The sequence below is a fragment of the Apium graveolens genome, chromosome 4, assembly GCF_009905375.1.
Source record: "Apium graveolens cultivar Ventura chromosome 4, ASM990537v1, whole genome shotgun sequence".
NCBI classification, from domain to species: Eukaryota; Viridiplantae; Streptophyta; class Magnoliopsida; order Apiales; family Apiaceae; genus Apium; species Apium graveolens.
The window spans coordinates 309,044,251-309,070,196 of NC_133650.1; the positions used below are offsets into that span (position 1 = coordinate 309,044,251).

Below are 25,946 nucleotides of genomic sequence, written 5' to 3' on the forward strand. Positions count from 1 at the left end.
CTCTCTCTCTCTCTCTCTCTCTCTCGTATATATAAATAAATTAAATCTCTCTCGCTAGCCCTCTCTTCTCTCTCTCTGCTCTCCAAGATTTCTCTCCCAGTAACAAATTCCCAGCTTCTTCAATCTCTCCCAATCAGAAACCACCCATCAATTCTTGAATTCTTGTATTCAAATTAGGGCAATTCATCACAATTCTCGAAATACCCAGGTTTGTTTTCTTCGTATACATGTATCTATAATTCAAGATTTTGTATTTTTGTACCAAATTAGCTAGTTAATTAAATGGGTTTTATTTGAATTGCAGTGTTGTTAATTAAAATAAATAAATTAAAAGATGGGGTTAGAGCAAGGGAGTTGTAGTACATCTCAAGATGCTCGTGATGAAGGTAATTCACTTTTTAGTTAGCTTAAATTTAACTTTTTTTGATGAACTGTAGCAATTTTTTTTCGAGGGTCAGTTTGTTTTTCGAAAAATGGTGTCTTTATTTGTGATTTGATTATGTTATGTGATGTGGAAAAATCGGAATGCCTTAATAATTTGTCATTATACTAATGGAATGTATGACAAAGGTGTAAAATTTTTAGAATTTAAAAATTTCTAGTTGTTTGAGGCAAGTAGAGTGTTAAATTTGGGATCTTTGGGTTTGATCTTGGCAAACTTAGCTAAAAGTATGGTTTTTCTAGTTATTGATTCTTTTGGTTTTTTGGGTATTCGGGAATCGGGAGAAAAAGGAGCAAAGACTGCGTAGTGTGAAGTTGGTTTTTAATGTAGTCAGTAATGTAGGATGTTTGATAACTTAGTTAAGTTGAATGAGGTCAAAATTTGAATGTAGTTATTGTAATATTTTTTGCAGGGTCAGTGGTTTTTCCGAAAAATGTTGTCTTTTATGTTAAGTGCTGTGAAAAAATTGGAATGCCTTAATAATGTGACAGTCTGGGAGTGGAATATGGAGAAAGGTGTAAAAGTTACATAAATTTTGGATCTTTGGGTTTGATCTTGGTAAAGTTAGCTAAAAGTCTTTTTTTAGTTATTAGTTCTTTTATTTTCTTGGTATTCGGGAGGAAAAGGAGTGAAGTGTGTATAGTGTGAAGTTGGTTTCTAGGATGTTTGGTAACTTAATTAAGTTGAATGAGGTCAAATTTGAATGTAGTTATTTTAATATTATTCGGAGGGTCAGTTATTTTTACGAAAAATGTTTTTTTTTGTGATTTGATTTGAGGGTCAGTTATTTTTACGAAAAATGTTTTTTTTTGTGATTTGATTTTGTCACGTGCTGTAGAAAAATTAGAATACTTTAATAAGTTGGCAATCTAGCATTTGAGTATATGAAAAGGTGTAGTATTGCTCGATTTTCTAGTTGTTTGCAGTTTGATGGGTGATGAATTTGGGATTTTCGGGTTCAATCTTGGCAAACTTAGCTTAAAGTATGCTTTTTTTAGTTATTAATTCTTTTGTTTTCTTGGGTATTCGGGAGGATAAGGGGCGGAAAACTGCAGAGTGTAAAGTTGGTTTTAATGTGGCCAGAAATTTAAGATGTTCTGTAACTTAATTAAGTTGAATGAGGTTATGAGGTCAAAATGCTAATGTAGTTATTGTAATAAAGATATATGTATGATCGTAAGTTTAGTGCGTTCCGTTTCCCAGTCAGCCACAAAGGTGGCTTTGGCATTGGAAAGATTTGTTTTGTTTCTGTATATTATCTGTCCTACTACACTAGTGGTGCATACCCATTATATGATTCTTCAATAATTATTCTTATATTCGATTTGAAATCTGGACAAATGTGCAGGCATATTTTAAATGCTTGTTTGAGTAATACGACGAATTGTATTCCCTAATATTATGCTATGAAATTTCTAGTGAATTTATAAGAAGGGTGTTGGGATGCTCAATAATATACATGGTGATGAATGATGATCTTGTCTAAAGTTAACACGTGGTCAAGAAAAATGTTTGACCATTTATTTAACATTATTATGCTGTTCTAATGGAGTTGTGAATTAGGGGAACTGGCTCCTAGTGATTTTGCTATGCGTAGAGATGGGTGATACATTCCAATAGATTTACCATGTATAATAAAATATATCTTTTACAGTTTTAGAATTTGCCTATGATTTATACTATCTCGTTAAGGTTCCTGAATTTTTATCCCACAGATGATGAAGACGAATATGAAGAGGCTGAAGGGGGTAACCGTCTTTTAGGATTTATGTTCGGAAATGTAGATGGGGCTGGTGATCTTGACATTGATTACCTAGATGAGGTAAACTTTTTCCTAATTATGTATGCTGATGTTGTTATAGGTTTTCTTACTGACCTAAATTATTTAGACTGAAATTCAGTATACTATTTATATGCACACGACTATACTTTACCTTTATGTTGATCACATTGATAATATGTACCTTCAGTCAAATTTTGTCCAGAAGTAGAATATAGGCCAACATGAATTTGAAGCAGAATCATTGGGCGTCAGTTTATGCTGATAGTTCTCCCGGGATTAGTTCGAACTATCGAGTTGACTAAGTGTGTGATTTTGCTATTATAGATATGTGGGAGATCAGTGGTCTTAATTTTGTCTGTCATCGGTCCCATATCTTCATGGTATTCACATAATAAGTTGCTCCTGTAGTCTGTAGAAGATATTTGAAATGTATTTTGCTGATACCATTGCGAAAAATTCCAGTCAACCTTTGAAGTAATAACCTCAAAGAAGTTCTCATTTGGCATTATAAAAATTAGAACTTTTGAGGAGAATAATTTATCACGTCGTTATTTATATAATATTTATAAATTGCCTGGCATCGAGGTAATTAAGCTATTGAATAAGATTGTTGTTAAGCATATTATTTAATAAATGTGTCTAGATATACATCATCATGTTAAACCGATTTTGAATAAATTTAACCTATGTAAAGTTTATGGTCACTCTATTCGTTGAGATCAATTTTCTCTCATCTCGCCAAGAAAAATCCACTATATTAAGTGTTTTGTTGTTAGAATCACAATAGCCTATACTTTTATGTTCCGGTTGGTACTCTTAGTTCATGGAAATTTAGCTCTTTCATCAACACGGCATGCAACTATTATGGTGAGTGGTAATCACTTAGCAATGTTTTCTTTTCGTTTATACTTGTAAGGTGCTTTTCACCACATGCAGTTTTGATTGTAGTTGCTCTTTAATCAAATGTTCAGCATTTTATGAAATTCCCTGTAAATTAGATTTAAGTATTTTTGGGAAATCTCGTTGATATTTAGTTAATAATCAGCCTGGCTAAGATGATTAAGTGACATGCTAATGTTGTTGTTCTGCTTATTAGGAGGCAAAGGAGCATCTTGGTGCATTGGCTGACAAACTTGGTTCATCATTGACGGATATAAATGTATGGTAGTCTAGTTTGAATATCTTCACCTACAGTTTGTATAATAAATGAGCAATGCTATTTTTAATGCAACTAGCCCATAGTTTTGTAATCCTCTTATTTGTTTCACTATCAGTATTAATAATACAAATATTTTTTTAGTTTATGACTTAATATCTTCCTCTTTTTTAGTTGCTTATACATTTTTTTTGTTATCTTTTAGTTGTCAGTAAGATCTGTACATACATCTGCAGATGCAACTGAACAAGGTAAATTCTTTCTGTGTGAGGAACAATCTCAAATATGTTTCCACTTACTATTGTTTATAGGTATCCTTTTGTGTCTAAAATCGTAAACTTCTGTCGTCTTATGTTCTTTCTTGGCATTGACACTTTATATTATCGAAGCCTACCGCCATGCCATAATTTCATGAGATATCTACAATTGGTGCAAAGATTAAATAAGTGGAACTAAAATCATTAAGAGCCACATATGCACTTTAGGTTTAATCAATCATATCAATAGTTAGATAGTAGATTGAATCCACTTGCATCCTTGCACTCATCGAGGGATCTCTGTGCAAATCAATTATTGAAATGTACACTGCAATTAATTTATGCGATATCTATGATGCACGAGAAAGATGCACTGTTCGGCGGTCCCTTATTGTGACCACTAGTTCCTGTCGTGTGGTTGCTGGAATTATAACTTTTAAGACTGCTAATTGTTCAAGTTTCTAAGTTTGCATTGAGAATCAAAGATTTTACCAGAAACTGAATTTTTATGCTTTTTGTAATAATCTGGAAGTTACGAAGAAGAAGAGATTGGGTATGATAAACAGAATAAGCATGCTGAACAACTACAAAACCTGAATATGGAAATTGGAAGCCCTAACAAATAACACAAATTGTATCCCTAAAGCAAAGCCTTGTTTTAGACATAAACTAGTTTCTCATTGGTATTGAAGTATATATCTATTGGTCAGGTGGGTGGGAGCATTACCTTTTTTCTTTTATAAACGAATATTACCAATTGACGTGGAATGTGAAACACCAATAACTATCTAGAATATGCACTGAACAACAACAATGGCTATGTTTTAATACCAATTCAGATATTTTTATCTATCCTGAATTCACACTTTTCTTGAATTAATAGACTACATCAAATCTTTCGGTATAGAATACAATTAATTTCTGTTCATGAACATATAGAAGTATGATTTCTATAGATGGGTTTGACTTATGTTCCCTATCAACGGTGCTGGGTAGAATTGTGTACTGTAGTCTTTGTATCTCGACTCACCAAGTTCCCATACACAATGTTTTCATTAGTGCGCAGACTCCTCATCACACCTGGAGTCTGGATACACTGCTGCAATACAGACATGTATAGAACCTTTGATTTTACTCATTTCAGTGGCCCCAATATAAATGGAAAGCAGTAATATTTTAAGAACATGTATAAATGTCGTTGTCAAGAGATTTTCAGCATACACAAGGAAGGCCTTTGCATGAGAATAGCCAACCTGAATCAGCACAATAAATAAACTGATACACTATATGGAGATACACTTTTTCTGCAACGTACATGTAACACAGTAGAGTATTCCTTAATTAAACCATTTAGTATATTAATCGCCTCTAAATGAAGGCTCTTTTGGTAAACTTGTTAAATGATGTACCCTTTTATATCAATTCAGAGTTGGTTAGGTTCTGGGAACATCAGTTCATTGCCTCAGCAGTACCACAGATGTACAAGTACAAGTTCCATGTATAATTGAGAAGCGGAGACAAAGTCTCATAGTGTCAGCGATACCTTCAATTTTTTACTGGAAATTGACATGCTATGTTGATTTCTGCTATTTGAGCAAACCCTTGTCATTTTGGGAAAAAAGGAAACATAATTAGTAGCAAACAGAGTCGATATCTGGAAGGTCTCAAATGGATTAATTTGCTATTCGTATGTTTACTTATTTTCTCCTGTACACAATAGTTCTATTACCTCGATTAATTGTGTTTTTGCTCGGTGTTTTATTGAGTTCCAACTTAATTGCCTTCTGAAATTAAAGAAACTTTATTCTCATATAATCAGTAACTTCAAGATCTCTTGCCGTATGCTTTTTCTTGAATAGATTACGATGAGAAGGCTGAAGATGCGGTGGACTATGAAGACATCGAGGAACAGTATGAAGGACCTGAGGTCCAAGCTATAACAGAGGAGGACAATTTATTGCCAAAAAAGGATTATATCTCTACTCAAGGATCAGCATCTTCTGCTAAGGCTGTAACTTCTGTGTTTGATGATGAGAATTATGATGAGGAGGAATCTGAAAAGGAAACCGAGGCTGATGAAAACAATACTGAATTTGAAACTGCTCCCTTAACAGGTTTCATTATTGCGATCCAAATATAGTTGGTTCAATAGTAGATCAGATCCTTTTAATTCAGAAATAAGTGTATATAAGTATGCTCATACAAAAATATGGGCAAGTAATTATCTTTATCATGATATATGTGAATTGGCTAATTGATCACAAATTAATATTTTCATTTTGTTGTGAGTTTTATACCCCTTTCTTCAATATAATAGGTCAGCTGATTGGAGACTCTGACTAATGGTAGACTCTTCATGAATGTTCTATTAAATTATCAGGTCTTCTGAATTGTATGAGTATTTTCGGATAACCATGATATATTTGTAATTGATATCAGTATGTTCGTGCATAAGATAGGTGCATATATAGGTCCCGTGGTGTGTTTTTTCTGTAAGGGGTCTTTAGCGGTGGCACCTGAACGTGTAGTGGTTGGACTAGTGCACTTTCTGAATAAAATGGTTCTGATTCAGTTTGTTGTACTATTGTGTGTTGGAAGTTGGAACTACTGTCCTATAGTGCTGCTTTACCCCATTAGCGATAAATTTTCTGCTTTGGCTCAGGATCAGTCATCAAATATGATTTACTACGTATTACTTTTTTAATTTTTATTTTGACTTGTAAAATTATCAATCTTAGGTGATGGTGGTAACCTTGTAGTGCTTTCTCAAGGGGAAGACTCTCTACAGGGTGATATAGTCAATGGTGCTTCTGAAACTGAAGAACTGACTCCCTATTTGGAAGATTTTCTCAAGGTTGGTAAATAGGTCTAAACTGTATTTTGGGTCTCTACTTATTCTTCTATATTGTCAAGGTCTTTATGTTGTAGTTAATTATGGGTCCCGTATTGGCTTCTACATGATAAAATTCATGTTTAAAGTTGCTGCCTAATAGATCTTCTTCATCTACTTGTTATACCAAACATGGTAAATGCTTAGAAGAAAAAAATTGATATTCCTGTGAGAAATGCTATATTCAAGATAAAATGTTCACTTTTTCTCCCGTATAAAGATATAATGATCTCACATCTTGTTCATTTCAGTTGTGTTTATCCATGCATTGATTTTTCATCTTTATTCCTATGTTTAAAGACATGATACATTAAAAATCTGTTAATTTCAATCTTGTATGTCCATTAAGTGAATACTGATTTTTGTCTTGTTTGTCCATCAAGTGAATACTAATTTTTGGTTTTTATGGTTTGAAAAACTGTAATCCCACTTGTAATTATTTAAAGGCTTATTCCACAATGTGTGGCTTGCTCCGAGTTACAAGAGAATTATGTGAATTATGCAATGTAATTGTTCTTCTATTCTAGTTTTATCCGTCTGGATGCAACTGTACCCTTATTGAATGCTTACCACTATTTGCCATTTGTCCTGCGTCACCCACAAAATTGTACTTTCTCCATCTCTACTTATATTCATAAAGTGCAATGCTGTTTCGGTCATTTTCAGGAAGAACCTGATATTCCGGAAGAGCCTGTTAATAAACAGAATGTGACTCCACTTCCGATCTTATACACAGAGGATGGAGCCGTAATTCTACGTTTTTCTGAAATTTTTGGTATCCACAAGTCTTCGAAGAAATCAGAAAAGAGGGAATGTAGGTATTCGGTTCCCAAAGGTAATATATTTTTAATTCTGAGTTAAAATGTCTACCTGGCTTTTTTGTTGAGCCGCACACGCACAGTATGTAACAGTTTTCTCTAGATGTTTGTTTACCTCCTTAATCTGTGCTCAGAAACATTTTAACTGAAATGTAACTCAATCAAAATGATATAGAAGTGCCTTTTTGCAAGCTTTTGAACTTCAATATTGTTCGAGGGAAATGTGATGCTTGATTTTATCATTGTGGAATCGGACCTGAAGAAGACATCATGTTTATATATGTATTCAGTGTTATGAAAAGATGTTTTTCCCTCTTCCAGACAAGTACATGTCCGCGGGTACTGCTGATGTCGTTGAAGGAGATGACGAGACATTTCTCAAGGGATTATGCCAAGGCTTTACCTGGAAGTGTCGGACACATGTAAATGATGAAAACTTAGCCATTGAAGATGGTGAATCAGATCCGGAAACATCAAAATTTGTTCAGCATCTCGGTACAGTGGCTTCTGAAGTTGCTCAGAATCGGAGAGACACTTGTCTTAGTGATGAACCGATGAAAGGAGATATTGCAATAGATCCATTTTCAGAAAAGGTCACATCTCTCTCCCCGGAACTTTATTTGCTCGAACAGCAGGACTGGGAAGATAGAATTATTTGGGACAATTCCCCAGAATTAAGTGACCGTTTTGCAGAGACTTTAGAGATCTCTGGACCTGACTCTGGTGCTTTAGTTGCTGAAAATTTGGAGTCTAATACCGAGGAGCAAAATATTTATCAAGAGCTGCAGATGGAAACGGATGAGACAGATAACATAACTTTCCAGCGAAGTTATCCTGTTTCCGTGGAGCCCTTCGGCTCTAGAAAATTTTCGGGTTTTATTTCATCAGAAAGAGAATTTCATCCTCAACTTCTGAGGTTGGAGTCTCGGCTTGAAACAGGTTCAGATGGTAAAAAGGAAAACAGTACCACTGAAGAGGCGGGGCAGCGTGATGCCATACAGTCTTATAACAAGGTGACTCTGCTTAATAAAGACTTATTGGAAGGGTCTTGGTTAGACAATGTAATCTGGGAACCATATCAATCGACGACGAAGCCAAAGCTCATACTTGATCTTCAGGATGAACAAATGCTTTTTGAGATTTTAGATGATAAGGATGGTAAGCATCTTAAGCGCCACGCAGGGGCTATGGTCATTTCTCGTTCTGTGAAGTTCACCAACGGTGATATGGTTGGGATGAGTGGGCATGGAGCGTTACTTGGGGAGTCGTTTAATATATCTAATGACAAATTTTACTCAAGTAGGAAATCTTCTCAGCAGCTAAAATCACATTCAAAAAAGCGAACTGCTCATGGTGTCAAAGTTTTGCATTCAATACCCGGACTTAAGCTGCAGACAATGAAGGCAAAGCTAAGCAAGTAAGATAGAGTAAATTTTTTTTATAGTACTTCTACGTTACATGTTTTAGTAGCTCTTTGACTTGGTAGTGGTTAGTCTGATAGTGGGTTTTTTTTTCTTCGCTGGATTTTATTACCCAGTATTTTTGTAGGGTAAACTAGTGTTAGCAAAACAAAAAAACAAGATTGATATCCCCTGTATGTAATATTAGTATGTTATGAATTGCTATGTAGCTTCTTCTGGGTGAACGAGTCTAAACAGATCTAGACTCGTTTATTTGTTGAATTGCCATTCGTACCTTACTACCAATAGCGTACTTTCTGATTTGATCATTTATCTGATATCCTTACAATTATCTTCCATTGTCCACTTCAATGGAATCTATGTTCTCCGCATCCAGTCATTTGCCTTGTCACAACTATATTTTGAATTGTATAGTCCCTGATACTCACTGTTGCCAATTTTTACTGTTAAGTTTTTTCCTGCATCAATTTTTCCCTTACGCTGCATTCGTGTGGTTCAGAGATCTCATACATGTTTTTCTTGGAGTTTTACGTATTTCTTTCTTTTATTCCCGTGAAGATATTACTGCATGATTTTAATTAGTAACTTGATATATGCTTGAATTTTCCCTGAATTGACTTGGAGTATTACCTGCCTGAATTTTCCCTGTATTGACTTGGAGTCCTATCTATTACTTTTGCAGTAAAGATATTGCCAATTTTCATCGTCCAAAAGCTTTATGGTATCCGCATGACAATGAGGTTGTACTCAAGGAACAAGGAAAATTACCTACGCAAGGATCAATGAAAATTATACTTAAGAGCTTGGGTGGGAAAGGCAGTAAACTTCATGTTGATGCCGAGGAGACCGTTTCTTCTGTTAAGGCAAAAGCCTCCAAAAAGCTGGGTTAGTGATTCGCCATGCACTTTAGAATCTACGGCCTATATAATTCCGTCTCTATAACTTTGACACACATTTAGCTCTTTCACTTTTTGGTTCATAATTTTTTAATTAAAGCTTTATCGATAATTTTAAACTTCTCAATTTTATCATTCTACTCTTCATGTTTGTACTTTAGATTTTAAACCAACGGAGGCAGTAAAGATATTTTATTGTGGGGTGGAACTCGATGACCAGAAATCTCTTGCTCTGCAAAATGTTAGGCCCAACTCTTTGTTGCATCTTGTTCGTACTAAAATACATTTGTTGCCAAGGGCACAAAAAGTTCCTGGTGAGAACAAGTCGTTGCGTCCACCTGGAGCATTTAAGAGAAAAGCTGATCTTTCTGTCAAAGATGGCCATGTTTTCTTAATGGAGTAAGTTTCCGAACTCTTACTGCCAATTCACCAAATATTGACTGCATTTAGTATTCACCAAATATTGATTGCATTTAGTATCGCTTTAATTATGTCTTTACATGCAGAATGTTCTGGACTCTCTAATATTTGTTAATGAAGTTAGTATTCTCTTGGTGGTCTTCTAACATGTTGAAGTGGAAGATTGTACTAAAATGAGGAGTCACCAGCTTCAACGATTCGCCAAAATATCGATTATTGACTGCATTTAGTATTCATCAAATATTGATTGCATTTAGTATCGCTTTTAAACTTTAATTATGTCTTAACATGTGGAATGTTCTAGATTCTCTATTATTTGTTGATGAAGTTAGTATTCCCTTGGTGGTCTTCTAACATGTAGAAGTGGAAAAGTGTACTAACACGAGGAGTCACCAGCTTCAACGATTATTCTTATGCCAAAGTATTATTATGATTTTTGAGTCTTTCTGTGATATGCACCTACTTCAATACCAACACCCTCTCATAATATGTATGAAGAAAATGATTTACATTTAAGAAGAATGAGGCTGGTTATGATTTTTTAATACTGTTATTTAACTTATGTTAACTTGTGTGCTAATTTTGGTTTTACAAATGACTATAGAGCAACAAGTTGTGTGTTATTCATGTTGTCTACACTTGCTGGTTGTTGTGCCGTTTCTTGTTTTCGTTTTCTCTATGCAGCTTTTCTTAGAAGTTTCTCTATGGGTTTAAATTGATATGGGGTTGGGGTTGGAACTCTATTCTTGATATTTTTTAATAATTATTTTCTTTCAATTGAAAATTATTTGGTAAAATACAAACAAAAAGATAACAAATATTAAAAAAATATAAGCCGTGCATTGCACGAGCTATAAGCTAGTACTATATTATTAATGCCTAAGCATAAGAAGTTTGGTAGTCGGTCAGTACAGTACCTTTTTTTGGTACTTGGTTTTCAATACTTAGTTTTAATACTTAAACGGTAAACCCAATATATAATATAAACTCATATTTAGGGCCTTGTAGTTATCTTTTTCATGCTTCTAACTGAACTGGATTGCTCTTACTACGTGATTTGGGTATTTGTGGCCTTGGTGTCGGCTTCATATCCAGGGTCATCACTAATCTTATTAGTTTCTTGAACTATAAATATCTCAACAGTTCTTTTATGTCCTGTTCATGATAAGTTTTGTTTTGTGTGAATATCTCTTTATAAGATCTAATTTCATTCTCTTGATTCAGGTACTGTGAAGAAAGACCTTTACTAATTGGAAATGCCGGGATGGGTGCTAGACTATGCACTTACTACCAGAAATCATCCACGGGTGACCAAACTGGAATTTCCTTGAGGAGTGGAAGTACCGGTTTGGGGAATCTTCTCACCCTTGACCCATCTGATAAATCTCCTTTTCTTGGAGATATAAGAGCTAGTTGTAGCCAGTCATGTATAGAAACCAATATGTACAGGGCTCCCATTTTTCCACATAAAGTATCGTCAACCGACTTTTTATTGGTTCGATCTCCAAAGGGAAAGCTCTCCATAAGACGAATTGACAGAATTGATGTTGTTGGGCAACAGGTTATACTGATACTTTTGAATTCCTGGATTGTATACTATCAATCTATTTCAGAGTGCATCTGTTTTTTTTACAAACAGTGGTGTTCAGACGACCATGAGTGTTTATCAATATAAGGGATTGTTGTTGGACCACTGGCATCTTTGATAGACATTCTCAAATTACTTTGGTTCCTTCGATATATAGAGAAGTACATAGTGAGTACATAGTGAGTTCGATGATAATCTGGGATTATCTTATTCTGCCTTGTTTAGGATTAGAGTTATGTGCAGCATTCCTGAGATTCTCAGTTATATTTGGAAGAGGACAGCTTTGTTTTTGCATGTATTATCTACCTAGGACATTACTTGTGCTATTTGATAATATATCTAGGGTGAGCCCTAAAAGTTAACATGTGAACAAAAATATTAATCTGCCGAGTTCTGTAGTCAACTTGACAATATGGCTAGGTGTCTTAGATTTAACTGTTGGTACTTCACGCTGAACATATGTTAAACATACATGCATGTATGGTTAGTCTTTAATCTTTAATGTTTTGGCAAAATACACTTATTTTAGGGAAATACACTTTTAAAGTTTTATGTGATTCTCCACCTGCGTTATGAGAGTCCCTTTCTATCGTAAATTTTGGTCTAATTGGAAACTTCGAGTTTCGTGGTAAAATTTGTTTGCGGTTTTCATCTGTAGGAACCACATGTTGAGGTAATGTCTCCTGCTTCCAAGGGTGTTCAGACGTATACTATGAACAGATTATTGGTGTATTTATATCGTGAATTTCGTGCTATTGAAAAACGTGGTTTGCGCCCCTCGATCCGAGTGGATGAGCTCTCTGCCCAATTCCCTAATATGAATGAAGCCCTTCTTCGCAAAAGGTTAAAGCATTGTGCTGACTTTCAGGTATTGATGCCTTTACTTTCCATATTTGAATTCTATCCCCCACGTTCTTACTTTCAAAGTTTTCTTAAATTATTTCATGAAAAGAGCCAGAAGACAAGAATGTTAAACCATTACCACCTTGGAAGGGATTTGTAAATTGCCAAGGTTTCATATATTACTATGTTTTCGCAATTGTTCTGGATGCTTAGTGTGCATGTAAATCTTTGCAGAAGCAATCGAACGGTCTGTTTTGGGTGATGAGACGCAATTTTCGCATTCCTCTGGAGGAGCAGTTGAGAAGGATGGTAACGCCAGAAGATGTAAGATTTATCGATTGGTTTTACCTGTGTTTCTTCTTAGGGGATATTTTGTCAATTTTGAGTGTGCCTCTCCTCTTATTCTCGAGCTAAAGCTAGTCCATCTGTTATGACATAATATGGAAGATATATACGAGTGATAGGGCAGAGTAAGATCAGTGAATAAGAGAATTTAGTAACGAGAGTGGACAAAATTTTAAGAAGTGTCTAAACATGAATAGTTATAGCATTTGTTTACCATGTTAGCTGAAACAACTGGAATGGCACCATTAGAAGTTTAAAACACTATAGTCAAATAAAAATAGATTTTTATATTGGAAAGTAACACGGAGATGCTTTTTAAAATAGTATTCCACTTAAAAAAATATTCATGTCCTCATGGATTATGTATTTTATTGAATACACCTTGAAGAGGTACATATCTTCCCAAGTTGCCTCATGCTGGCTTCAATTCTTGAACCCCAGTTGTTGGTACATGACTGTATTTTGATGCAGCATCTTTAGGCTCAGTTTCGAAAAAGGTTTGATGTGCAAGTATTCTCTGGTGTTGTTAAGCCATCCTGAAGTTTTCCTTTTACCCAACTAGTTGTTATGTATGATCTGGACGCTTTCTTTTCTTTAAGGACGTATTAGTGGTGGTAGCAGGCAGGTTAAGGTGCATAGGAACTATGTACATGCCCATAGATAATCCTGGAGGTGTGCAACCATCAGTCAGTAGAACGGTGGTTCAGAGTCGATGCTCTGCTGATGGAAGCCAGTAAACACCAACAGTAGAGTCAATCCTGGAGTACTCCAGAGAAATCATGTATTATAACTATATCTACAAAAGGTTGTAACCTCATTAGCTCAATTATAGGCTTCACCTTTTACCTTGTTTTTCCTGGTAGTATTTTTGCTGGGTTGCTTGCCGTTAATCTTCCAAACCCATCTCAAGTATGATCTTATCACTGTAGTCAGAGCATCTCCAACCCATTACACTATTCTTAAATTCAACTCCAACCCATCAACACTAAATTTTACACCACTCTTGTACTATATAGATTATTTTATTACTATAGTACAAAAGTAAGGTTAAAAGTAATAAAGTGATGGGATACAAATGAAACAAATTTGTTTTATTAAATGAGTACAAGGGTAACATAGGAATTTGTTTTATTAGCGTGACACCAAATTTGGTGTAACTTTTGGTGTCACACCAAAATGGTGTAACATTTAGAGTTGGGTGGGAGAGGAGGTTTACACCAAAATGGTGTAAAAGTGAATATTTAGAGTTGGGTTGGAGATGGTCTCACATTATACCAAGACACCATATGTTGCTCACAACTACCTCAACATTAGTTTGCTGAAACATCAGGGTTGAATCATATGCATACCTGTTACAGTCGATGGTAAAAATTGACAAAAAAGGCGGTCTGCGTATTGCATAACAAAATGGATTAATGCAAGCCTGCAAGTCTACAATCAAATTAAAAATGAAATTTTACTGTCCTTAAGTTTGTATAAAACATACCTTGCTCCATGTAGTTAATAACCACTTGTGCTATGGTATGACTTTTGTACCCCTAACTTATAATTCTCTAATTTAGATTATAGTCTTAAGAAAGAAATAATTCGGAAGGTACATCACTTTTTCTTGTGAATGTTATTGTGGTACGGCCTGGCTTTGGGTGGGTATGTTTGCTAACTTGATAAGTTAAATCAGTTAGATGCATCTGAAGTGGAAACATTGTTTTGTGTTTTCTTTCAAACTTTGTTCTTATCTTTATACTAATCTTATAGCAACCACTCGGTTGTGCATCAGGTATGTTCATACGAAAGCATGCAAGCTGGCTTGTACAGGCTAAAACGTTTAGGAATCACAAGGCTGACATCTCCTACAGGCCTTTCTTCAGCAATGAATCAGCTTCCAGATGAAGCTATTGCTTTGGCAGCCGCATCTCATATTGAGAGAGAACTACAAATAACTCCATGGAACTTAAGTAGCAATTTTGTTGCTTGCACAAATCAGGTAAATCTTGATACCTAGTTTCGGGCATTACTTTGTATCAGCTTTATTTGCTGAAACACTGATTTTGCAAGTATAGTAATGTCCTCAAAAAATGTTTAATATAATGCAGTAAGTCCTTAGAATGCTATAATGGCACATAGGCGTCTTGAGTAAATTTCTTGTCGGGAATCAGGAAATGCAGTTGCATGTGTGCTTGAAATTTATTCTTCATATGTTTTTAAATATATGTCTAGGGCTGTCAAACGGATAATTTGGATACGGATCTGCCTATATTTGTATCCGGATCCGAAAATTCATATCCGTATCCGAATCCGGAAATATTTAAAGAATAATATCTGAATCCGGATCCGACGAATATTATACGGATACGGATAATATCCGGAACCGAATCCGATTTTCAATCAGATTTTTTTATTTTATGTTAAAAATTAAAAAAAATGAAAATAATAGTAAAAAATTAAAAATTTATTTTAAAAAAAATAAAATAAGAGATAAAGTGATTTAATCATATTTTGATTTTGCAAAAAAATAATTTTATATTTCTTTTCAATATAATCGTTATCTTCAAGTTGTTGAACTCAAATGATTTTTTTCTATATGTCTAAAACATTTGTATAAACATAATATTTAATATATATTTATGTGTGTGTGTATATACACATAAACACACTATAAATTTAATATATTATATTTTTAAATTATTTAAATATAAAATATATTTATTCGGATTCGGATATTATTGGATACGAATATGCCTATATCCGTATCCGCAATCCTCGGATTCGAATACGGATAATATCCGTTTTGTTTCGGATACGAATAATATCCGCTTTATTTCGGATTCGAATGCGGATTTTTCGGACGAATGCGGATTTTTCGACGAATGTCTTTGATTTTTCTACCTCACAACCAGGTGTATATGTATGTACTTGTGATGTGAATGATATGAACAGGTGATGGTAATATAAAACACAAACAAGCTTTATACATATATGATAGCTACAGGTTCTTACATGCAGAGAGAACTCCGGCTCTTTTCTTTTCTCTGTTTTTTCTATCTGGTTTTCACTTAAGTGTGTGTTAGTTTACAATACAAACATAGAAGCCTATTTATAGGCTTGAGAATTGAGATTACTTGACCTAGATAGCATCATAAACTATTTATTTCAAAGACTATTGACAGAAATTTATTCTTCATATGTTTTTAAATATATGTTGCAAGACAATAGACCTATCTGTTTTGCATATCAGGCAAGAACTTAGATTGTAGAGCTACGTTACTGTGAGTCGCCTATACCGGCGGCCTTACCCGTGTCGACACGACACAACTCGGGACACGTGCCGGATTCGTCCACTTCTTCTCCGTCGCCGTAGAAATCGGAAGTTGCCGGAAAAATCAAAACCGAAGATCACCGGAGATGAATCATGTTTTTGCAGAGAGATTACAAAATATGAGATATAGAAGATGGAGAACAAGAAAAAAACTGAAAGAGAAGGCAACACGAAGAAGACGATAAAATATGACTACTGGAAGTGAGGACGTGCAATATATAATATATAATAAATTATATATTAAAAAATCTATTTTTTTAAAAATAATCAATAATATAACTAAAACTATATTTCTTATTTATTCTTATTACATAAAAATTTAAATAGCTTAATTAAAATTTCTCGTGTCGCTGTATTTGTGTCCAAATTTGGATGGTGTCGCCTTGCCTGTTTTTTTTAAAAGAATCCGAATCCGAGTAACGTAGTAGAGGTGATTGTGTTGCCTGAACTATTTTTTTTTTTTGGGTAAGAAATCAATATTAATATTGTTTTCTTGTTCTCTATTCCGCAGGACAGGGAAAATATAGAGCGTCTGGAAATAACTGGCGTTGGTGATCCTTCAGGACGGGGCCTAGGTTTCAGTTATGTTCGTACTGCCCCAAAGGCACCAGTCTCAAATGCAATTGTGAAGAAAAAAGCAGCTGTCAGTAGAGTAAGCTCGACTGTTACAGGAACGGATGCAGACTTACGCAGGTTGAGCATGGATGCTGCTAGGGAGGTACACAAGCTTTATCATTGTTCATCTTAATCTACTTAGTGTTAATGTTTGAAAGCTCTTGGAAATTGTGGCTTGTAAAAGTGTTTATGTCTTACATAATTGGAGTAGGAAAGAGAAAAGGAATTCTTCTACAACCTCTAGATTCTTTAATTTCTTAATTCAGACTGTCATGCGTCAAAAGGTTTGCATGGTAACATTTCTGATAGAATCCTGAATTACGACACAATTCAAAGAGACAAAGTCGAAAATGACCTGGTTAATTCAAGTATGATTCGAAATAACTTTTTTTAGTAATATTATTCCTTAAAGTTCGTAAGTAAAACCTCCTTTGCATATCAGTCATTAAATTTAGTAACCTCTGTAAATATTATTTTTGTTCGACCTTTTTGTAGCTTTGGTCTTGAGCTGTCAATCGCATAAAACTAGAAACGTTAATAAAATAATAAGATAACACTTCGCTTGGAAGGCCTTTATGTCACTACATATACCAATTAGTTTCCTAATCAATAATTTTATAGAGTTACATGCATATATGAATATTTATGCTTTACCGTAAAAGTCCAATCAAAGCCGAACCTGAGAGTTTTAGTAGTAGGTCATTACTTTGGCTATGCAACACTTTAAATTATTGAGCTGAAATATAAAATGTGCTTATAAATATAATAGATACCGTTAAAGTTGAATTTGAACTTTTTGGTAACCAGGACTTTGGCATATGGGCAGTTTAGATAATAATCTTTGAAAAAGATATGTTATAGGTCGCTAATAAATTTGAGCTAAATATATAATTGGCATAAAGAGAAGATAGGCTTTTAAGGCTAGGATTGCAGATTAAAGTTAATGTTTAAAATTATGGAGGAAATTTGTTTAATTGGGTTATAAAAAAGGTGGAATGTTAAAAACAGGGATTTAGATGTCGATAGTATATAAAATGTTATCGGGTTAAAACATATTAAGGTTTTTAAAAAATTTAGATTTCTAAAAATGTAATGGTTGTATATCAATTATTATAAAATTTCAGATGGAGGAGTCTAAATCAGTATCTATACTATACTATTAAAGTAGTAGTTGAGATTTTGGTAGTAGATCAGTCATCAGTACTTCAGGCCTATGAGCTAGCTAGTATAATTGGGTTAAAAGTATCTCACCGTGTCTAAAAAAGATGAGTTTATAGAAACTAATCCGGTTGATCGAAAATTAACGGGAATTGAGATAAAGAATCATGTAAAGTATGTGGCACATTAGTTGGATTAAAAAAGATGATTAATATGAATAATCCTAGAGTGTTAAAAATATTTTACAATTCGAGGTAAATGTGGAATTTTGTGGAAAGGGGCATATATACTATAATATGAAAAACAATCAGGTTTAAAAAGTACATTCAGATTAATAAAAGAGGATTCGATTGAAAATAGGTTTCTCGTTACATTTTTAAAAAAAAAATGCACTGTACATTAGTGATAGTTTTGATATATGAAAGCTTCATTTCTTAATAGATCCTTGCATGGGCTCTACATTTGCTTGTTTTATTTATACTATGAATTAATTCAATTATTAATTATTAATGTGTTGCTTCTTATATTTTAAATGTAATTACATGCGTATATTTTATTAAATTATAACTCTTAATGAAAGTTCTCTTCATCATAATTACTTGAGCGTACATTATCTAATATGCCGATAAAGTAAGTATTTTAAATATGATAATAGTATTTTGCTTATTTTTAAAAATAATATGTAGGATATATTTTCTTATGTAAAGTTCGGTCCAAGAGCATGTTTGGGTGTATTTGAAAAAATTACGTTGAAATTAAGTATATGTCTCGTTAAATTTGTTGTGTAACTTGTGAGCTATTAAAAATAATTATAAGTTTTACATGTGGATGAAGATGTTCGCTTTCATCAATTATAATTTCAAAAACAAAATAAGGTATTAAAAAAGTCTCGCATTAACTCCCAACTGAAAGCCGATTTTTAATACCTTATTTTTAATAAGGTATTAAATAAGGTATTACCTGTTTGGGTGATGCCAAATAAGTGGCTTATTGACTTATAAGTCCGTAAGTACTTATCGACGATTGTTTGTCGACCCAACTTATAAGTTGAATTTATAACTTATAAGCTGATAAGTTGAATGTTAGTGATGACGTACTTTTTCTTAACTTATTTTGATGTTTCGTTTTTTTTTTTAATTTTAGTTTTGAAATATATGTTTGTAAATGTTATTAAAATTTTAAATTTCACGAATTAAGATAGTTGTATTTTAAAATTATTTATTTTAGTTCATTTAAGTACAAAAAATCCTGACATATAAGTAAATTATCCAAACACTTATATAACTTATAAGTGTTTCATCTACTTATCACTTATAAGTTGCTTATGTATTTTTTATAAGTTGCTTATGTATTTTAAGTTATAAGTTACTTATTTTAAGATTTCCCAAACGGGTACAACTTTCTTACTTATTACACAAACACATATTTTTTTACTTAAACTAAATTTTGGTGTTGCTTCAAACACCCTCCAAATGTCACTAGCTGGTAATGTTTTTAACTTCGCTTTATACTAGAATATATTTTTTTGTGCTACTGAGCAATGCTGTGTTGATTCCGGAACCTGCTATTGATTGGGACTTACTGTTTTTGTCTATCCTTGTTGCCTTGTCCTGGATTGAACATGTTTGTTTGTCTCGATGCAGCCAAATGAAGTGGTACAAATTTTCCTGCCTACTTATCTTATCTCAATAGCACATATTAGCTTTATTAAGAGCATGTCAACAGTGAGCTGGAATACTATCTGCTCTGCTTTTAGACATTTTAACACGTCTCTCCTAGACACTGTCAGCCAATTAAAGGCAATGTGATTGTGAAGGTCTCACATCCGTACATGTTAGCTATGTTGTCATAAGCCTTCTGATGGGCACAGTTATAACAAATTTGTTTTCTTATATTTACACACACACACACACACAGGAACCTAGACCAATTTGATGTACAGAATGCTTTGATTGTGGCCAAGTGCGTTAGGATTTTATTTTTTTGGATGATTCTCATTTCATATATCTTGTGCATAATCCTTCAATAAGGCCGACATCGTCAATTTGTGACCAGTTTGATATCATCTAGGTTCTTCTTAAATTCAATATCCCTGAGGAGCAGATAGCAAAATTGACTAGGTGGCATCGAATTGCTATGATTCGCAAGCTTTCAAGTGAACAAGCTGCCGCAGGTGTCAAGGTTGACCCAACTACAATCAGTAAATATGCTCGCGGGCAGCGAATGTCGTTTTTGCAGCTTCAGCAGCAGACAAGGGAGAAGTGTCAGGAAATTTGGGATAAACAGGTTGAAAGTCTTGCTGCTGTTGATGGCGAAGAAAACGAGAGCGACACTGAAGCAAATAGTGATCTGGATTCTTTTGCCGGGGACCTGGAAAACCTATTGGATGCAGAAGAATTTGAAGAAGGAGAGGAGCGTAATTGCGAGTCCAAGCATGATAATACTGATGGTGTTAAGGGGTTTAAAATGAGAAGGCATTCTTCCCAAGCTCAAGCAGAAGAGGAGTTTGAAGATGAGGCTGCTGAAGCAGCAGAATTATGCAGAATGCTTATGGACGGTATGTATTATAAAGTTGTTTGGTTTCTTTCTACTTGATGTATTTTTGTCATTATTGTTTACATACAGTATATGAATGATGCTCAAATAGGATTATTATATACTGCCTGCGTTCCTAATTACTTGTGCATATCTGGGGCTTCGCAGAAAAGCACAGCTGAAGCGCGCTTCTTTTCAGATGTTAACTTTTATCTTTGACTGGTTCGTATCAACCCTCTTTCTCATCCAACAAATACACGTCCTCTTCTCCTCCTTCCATACAAACGGCGACTAAAACACACACGTACTGAAATACACATAAACAGATAGTCACACATGCACTAATATACTTACTATATGCACTAATTTTACACATGATTTGTGCTTATTTTAAATATGAGAAAAGGCCCCTTTTTAACACAACTTGAAGTTAAATTGCCCCAAACAACACAATTGAAAAAAATGGCCTTAATTATCATCGATAAACGGAAGAGGTTTACGTTTCTACATGTTAACATTTGACAGCTTCTTCTCTTATTGGGCTTGCCCATATTTGGGCCTGCATAGCACCAACCAAAGCCAGCTTTGACTAGAAATTTTGATGTTGCGTTTCTTCTTCTTCTTCTTCTTTTGAAACATCAATCGAACTTGCATTATTTTTAAGAAAAAAAGCAAAAAAGCAAAATGAAGTTAAGTTTTTAAGTAACCCTAGTTAATGTTGCGTTTTTAGGTGATAAAAAGGGCCGTTTTCTGAATTGTGCTATTTTCGACCATTTTTCCCAGTTCGTGCCATAAAGGGCCATCACCCTTATATCTTTTAATTGTTTCTTTGTCACTAATTAGTCTGTACTAAGCTATATGAATTGACAATTGAGTGTTGTATGAAGATGAAGAATATTGAATTAGTTGGGCATTTCTTTTTCACTTTTTTTGTTGCTAAATTTTGTCACTTTGACTTTGAATTTATGTGCTGATTTAGTTGTATTATCATTATCATAATATATTTTTTCTTATAGTTTTATAATTTATAAATCTATAATGTATTACAGTATATGTCGTGATTTATTTTTTGCATTAAATTTATTATTATCGTATTCTAGTTTACTTTCTAGGCATTCTCGTTTCCTCGTTAAGGCTCTGAGTTATTTCAATATTGTCGTAGGTTACATGTTCCATTTTCAATGCAGTATTGCATATTACAGCCTGAGAACTGTATCTTAATCTAAACATGTAAATATATATCATTTATAAAAATCTAAAATAAACTTTGTATTTGCAAATTTATGAAATGCTTCAAAAGTTATAGAACTCTATTGTAATGTACATCGCTGCCATATGCATGATTATAATTTCTTTTATATCTAGTCATGTACCTATCACATGTCTCATTATTTTTTTTGTATTTTAATAATTATTATTCAGTATCATTTTCATGTAGAAACTTGTACATGGCTCAGTTGTCAGTTACGTTTGCATGATTCTGTCTGTTAAGCTGAACTGCACTTTTACAACCCTAATGACTGTTTCTGGTATTCTGATACCTTCTTATTAATTTGATTTCGGTACTGAGACCATGTTTTATCTCTAATGCCCTGTTCTAGTTACTCATCTTGTTTCATTCGTATATTGATATAATTTTTTATTGGAAATGCTACTGAGCAGAAGATATCAGACCTTTCATATCACTCTGCAATGAGTTGATTATAAATAAGTATAACTATATTTTCCAAGTATGAATAAGTCACCAATATGAATTGATTATTAAACAAGTTTGCAAGTAAAAATAAGTTAACAATGTGAAGGGGAGTGGTTAGCCCGGAACATGGATACCTGTTGTATTTTTTTGTATCCCCGTCACACGAACCAAATGATTGACTGAGTTAACTTTCTCAACTGGTAGTTTGTTTCTTATAAACCAATGTTTTCCATGTTAGTGTAGTCTTCTTGGCAAGTTAAGGTTAATTGAATTATTGACCTGCTGTAATAACAATTATATTGCAGATGATGAGGCTGAGAGGAAGAAGAAAAAAAAGATACGAATGGGTGGGCCACAATTGAGACAGGCTCCAGGGTCACACGGTTTTGAAAGTGTGGAAAGAGTCAAGAAGACCAATGCAGGGTTTAAAAAAATTACCCCTATTGTTCAACCTCGACTCACAGCAAAGGATAATTATAATATAGATATGAAAGAGGTACATGCATTCAGTTGTTTTTGGTCTGTGACTCTGTGTTAAACTTTTAGGAGAGTAGGTGGATTTTTGGATGGCAATTAACGACTTATCTTTTTCGGCAGGATGATAGGTTGCCTAATAGTAAGAGCTTCTCCACGAAATTGAAGACAAAGAAAAAGATTGACATCGAACATTTGGGTTTTCTAAAAAAAGTAAAAATATTAGGAGAAGGAATCAAGGTATAGTTCTTTTTTAGTATATGTGCATCACTTTATTTTGCGTTGTTTCTAATGTCCAATAGAAACAAAATTAATAAATAGTACTTCCACCAACCCCACAAAACTTATGTGTTTGTCTTCACCAGACTCTGAAAGAAAAAAAATCAGCAAGAGATAGTTTTGTATGTGGAGCTTGTGGTCAGGTGTGTTTTCTCATATGGAACTTTACTATATTTCAACATACATTAAGTACAATTTTTTCTAAATTTAACTTGACATCTTTCAGCTTGGTCACATGAGGACCAACAAGAATTGCCCTAAATATGGGGAAGATCCGGAACCCCAGCCTGAAAGTAGAGATACAGAAAAGGTTTCGGGTAAACTTAATTCTTTAGATAAGACAGCTGTCTCACAGCAGAGACCTCTACTAAAAAAGAGCACACCCAAAAGCGTTGCAAAAATTCTTTTGGTAGAAACTGCTGAAGAAGACAAGTCTACTTCGAAGGCAAAGATATTAAAGGTCAAATGTAGCTCCACTGACAAGCTTCTAGATAAAGCAACTCCAGCCACCTCCCAGATTTCTGATATGCCAATAACATCAGATACAGATACCGCAAGTAGGCCTACATTTAAAGTTAATAAAATAATTTTTGCTAACAAGACCAGACCTGAAGATACCCAAGTTGAACAGCACAAGCCATCGATTGTGATAAAACCACCTGTTGAGATGGATAGAGAACAGCCTCGTAAGAAGCTTATAATTAAACGACCAAAAGAACACATTGATAATGACCAGATCAGCCAGGAAGAAAGCACTGACCTAGACTCGCGGAAGACCAAAAAAATTATTGAGTTGTCGAGTTTTGAGGATTATAGAGAGCAGGATAGCAGCATCCATTTTGCTGAAGCATCCAGGAGAAAAAATAGAGAAAACAATCGAATGTGGGAAGAGGAGCAGAAGAGGAGAGATGCAGAGAGAAAGAGGTTTCAGAAGGAGCAGTCTATCAAGCTAGAAGAACAAGAAAGAGTAGCGGAGATTAGAAGATATGAGGAAGTCATCAGAAGAGAGAGGGAGGAAGAGGAACTTCAAAGGGCAAAGAAAAAGAAACAGAAGAATAAAAGAACTGACCTTAGAGATGATTATATGGATGACTTTCCCCCTCGAAGAATTGATAGGAGGATTCCAGGAAGGGAGCGAACTACAAAGAGGCAGTCTGTGTTTGAGTCGGTAAGATATGGTGCCGAACATACCCCACCTACAAAGCGTCGTAGAGGGGGAGGGGGAGAGGTAATTGTTTATTTCTTTTCTGTATTTTGCTCAGTATGCGGATTACTTGTGCTGCATGTACAATTATAGACTATGACTTTACATGCCGAACTTCTGACAGTTGAGAAAGGATCGCAGTTGTTTTAGGTGTCTTTGTCAGAAAGCTTTAAACCATAATTCATAAGCTTTGTATAAATTGAAATTCTCCTTGGTCCTTGGGTTGCATGCCTGTACTATCCTCCTATTGTGTAGTTTGTGGATTTCAACCAGCTAATACTATAGAAAACATATAACTAAAAAATAGTCTACCGTAGTTTTATAGTATTCTATTTTTTTTCCAAGTTCTTTTGATTAAGTTGATGAATTTTCCAGATAATAAAAGAATACTCTACTGTAGCCTTATAGTATTTTTATTTTTGTTCCAAGTTCTTTTGATTGAGTTGATGAATTTGTCAGTAACCAAACTGCTTGTTATTTTCTGTTAAATGCTGCTAGCAAGTTAAACAGTCATTTTAGAGTTGTTATTACTCCTCTGAGCTATCATTATTGTTCAAAAATAGTTTAGTTACATACACTTACTACTTCCCTAAATGTAGTGCAGTTGAAGTCTTTGGACAGTTTTTTTGTTAGTTAAACACTTCACAAGCCCTCGAACCCTCGACCTTCTGTAGAGGGAGCGAGGGAGATACCACTACACCAAGAGGTGTTGGGTTCTCTTGGACAGTTTCTTCTTTGTATATCAAATATTTTTTATTTATGCCCGAACTAGAGGAAAATAATCAATTTGCATACTTTCTTTATTTCATTTTTTACAGGTTGGCTTGGCAAATATCTTGGAGAACATTGTTGAGATTCTCAAGGGGAAGATAGAAATTTCATATCTGTTTCTGAAGCCAGTATTGAGGAAGGAAGCCCCTGATTACCATAGAATTGTGAAGAGACCGATGGATCTTTCTACAATCAAGGAGAAAGCGAGAAACTTGGAATACAAGAGCCGCAAGGAATTTAGGCATGATATGTGGCAAATCACGTACAACGCTCACCTTTATAATGATAAGCGTAACCCTGGTATTCCACCACTTGCAGATCAGCTTTTGGAGCTTTGTGACTACTTACTGATTGAAAATGATGCAAGCTTGACAGATGCTGAAGCTGGCATTGAAAGTGGTTAGGGTCATCAACCCCGTAGTAGGATGGAAAGTTGAAAGAAAGCGATACAACAGAAGATCAAAAAACGGAGGTAAAAGATGACCAGCGGTGTGCAACTGTTCGCGGAATATATTGCAGTCTCACCGATACCTTCATGGATATCTTAGCGTTGGGTTGTTCGACTGCATCTGATACAACCTACCGAGCTGGTAAAATACCAGACCAATTGTTCCGTAAACTTGTTACAATGTGGCCTTCGCTGTTTGTATAGTTATGCTTTTATAGATAGGAAATTATGCCCCAGGCTCAGCAGCTGGTATTGTTTGGACTCTGTATAAATTATGTATCAGAGTTAGATATTAGATCCTTCAGTATGTTGGTCATATATAAATTCCCTCTAATTTCATAACCCAATTGTGGTACTTCAAATTAATGTTTTAGTGACCAAGAAGAAAAAAAAGTTATAAACAGGCATGCTTTTGAAGTTGAGAATGACAAGTAATTAGAAACACACTTTTGTTAGAAAGATGATTATTAAATTTTTTGTCTTAAAGTTGCAAGGCTATTTATTATTCAGTATAATAGAATATAGAGATTATGGTTATACATTAAAACCATTGTTCGATATCGGTATTGTTCAGTTGAGTAACCTTTCGGT

The 25,946-nt window shown here is 34.3% G+C and overlaps 1 protein-coding gene across 1 annotated transcript; it reads left to right on the forward strand.

Moving 5' to 3' along the window:
- On the forward strand, positions 1-25,697 carry LOC141721664 (transcription initiation factor TFIID subunit 1). Its single transcript, XM_074524679.1, has 22 exons — positions 1-208; positions 305-386; positions 2,158-2,264; positions 3,322-3,384; positions 3,587-3,632; positions 5,498-5,752; positions 6,377-6,492; positions 7,195-7,363; positions 7,668-8,763; positions 9,450-9,652; positions 9,825-10,062; positions 11,308-11,644; positions 12,330-12,539; positions 12,749-12,838; positions 14,637-14,843; positions 16,687-16,893; positions 20,019-20,505; positions 22,485-22,675; positions 22,777-22,893; positions 23,019-23,075; positions 23,159-24,160; positions 24,955-25,697. The coding sequence occupies exons 2-22, from the start codon at positions 335-337 to the stop codon at positions 25,309-25,311; spliced, it is 5,607 nt and encodes a 1,868-aa protein (XP_074380780.1). The 5' UTR covers positions 1-208; positions 305-334; the 3' UTR covers positions 25,312-25,697.
- Positions 25,698-25,946: the final 249 nt, after the last annotated feature.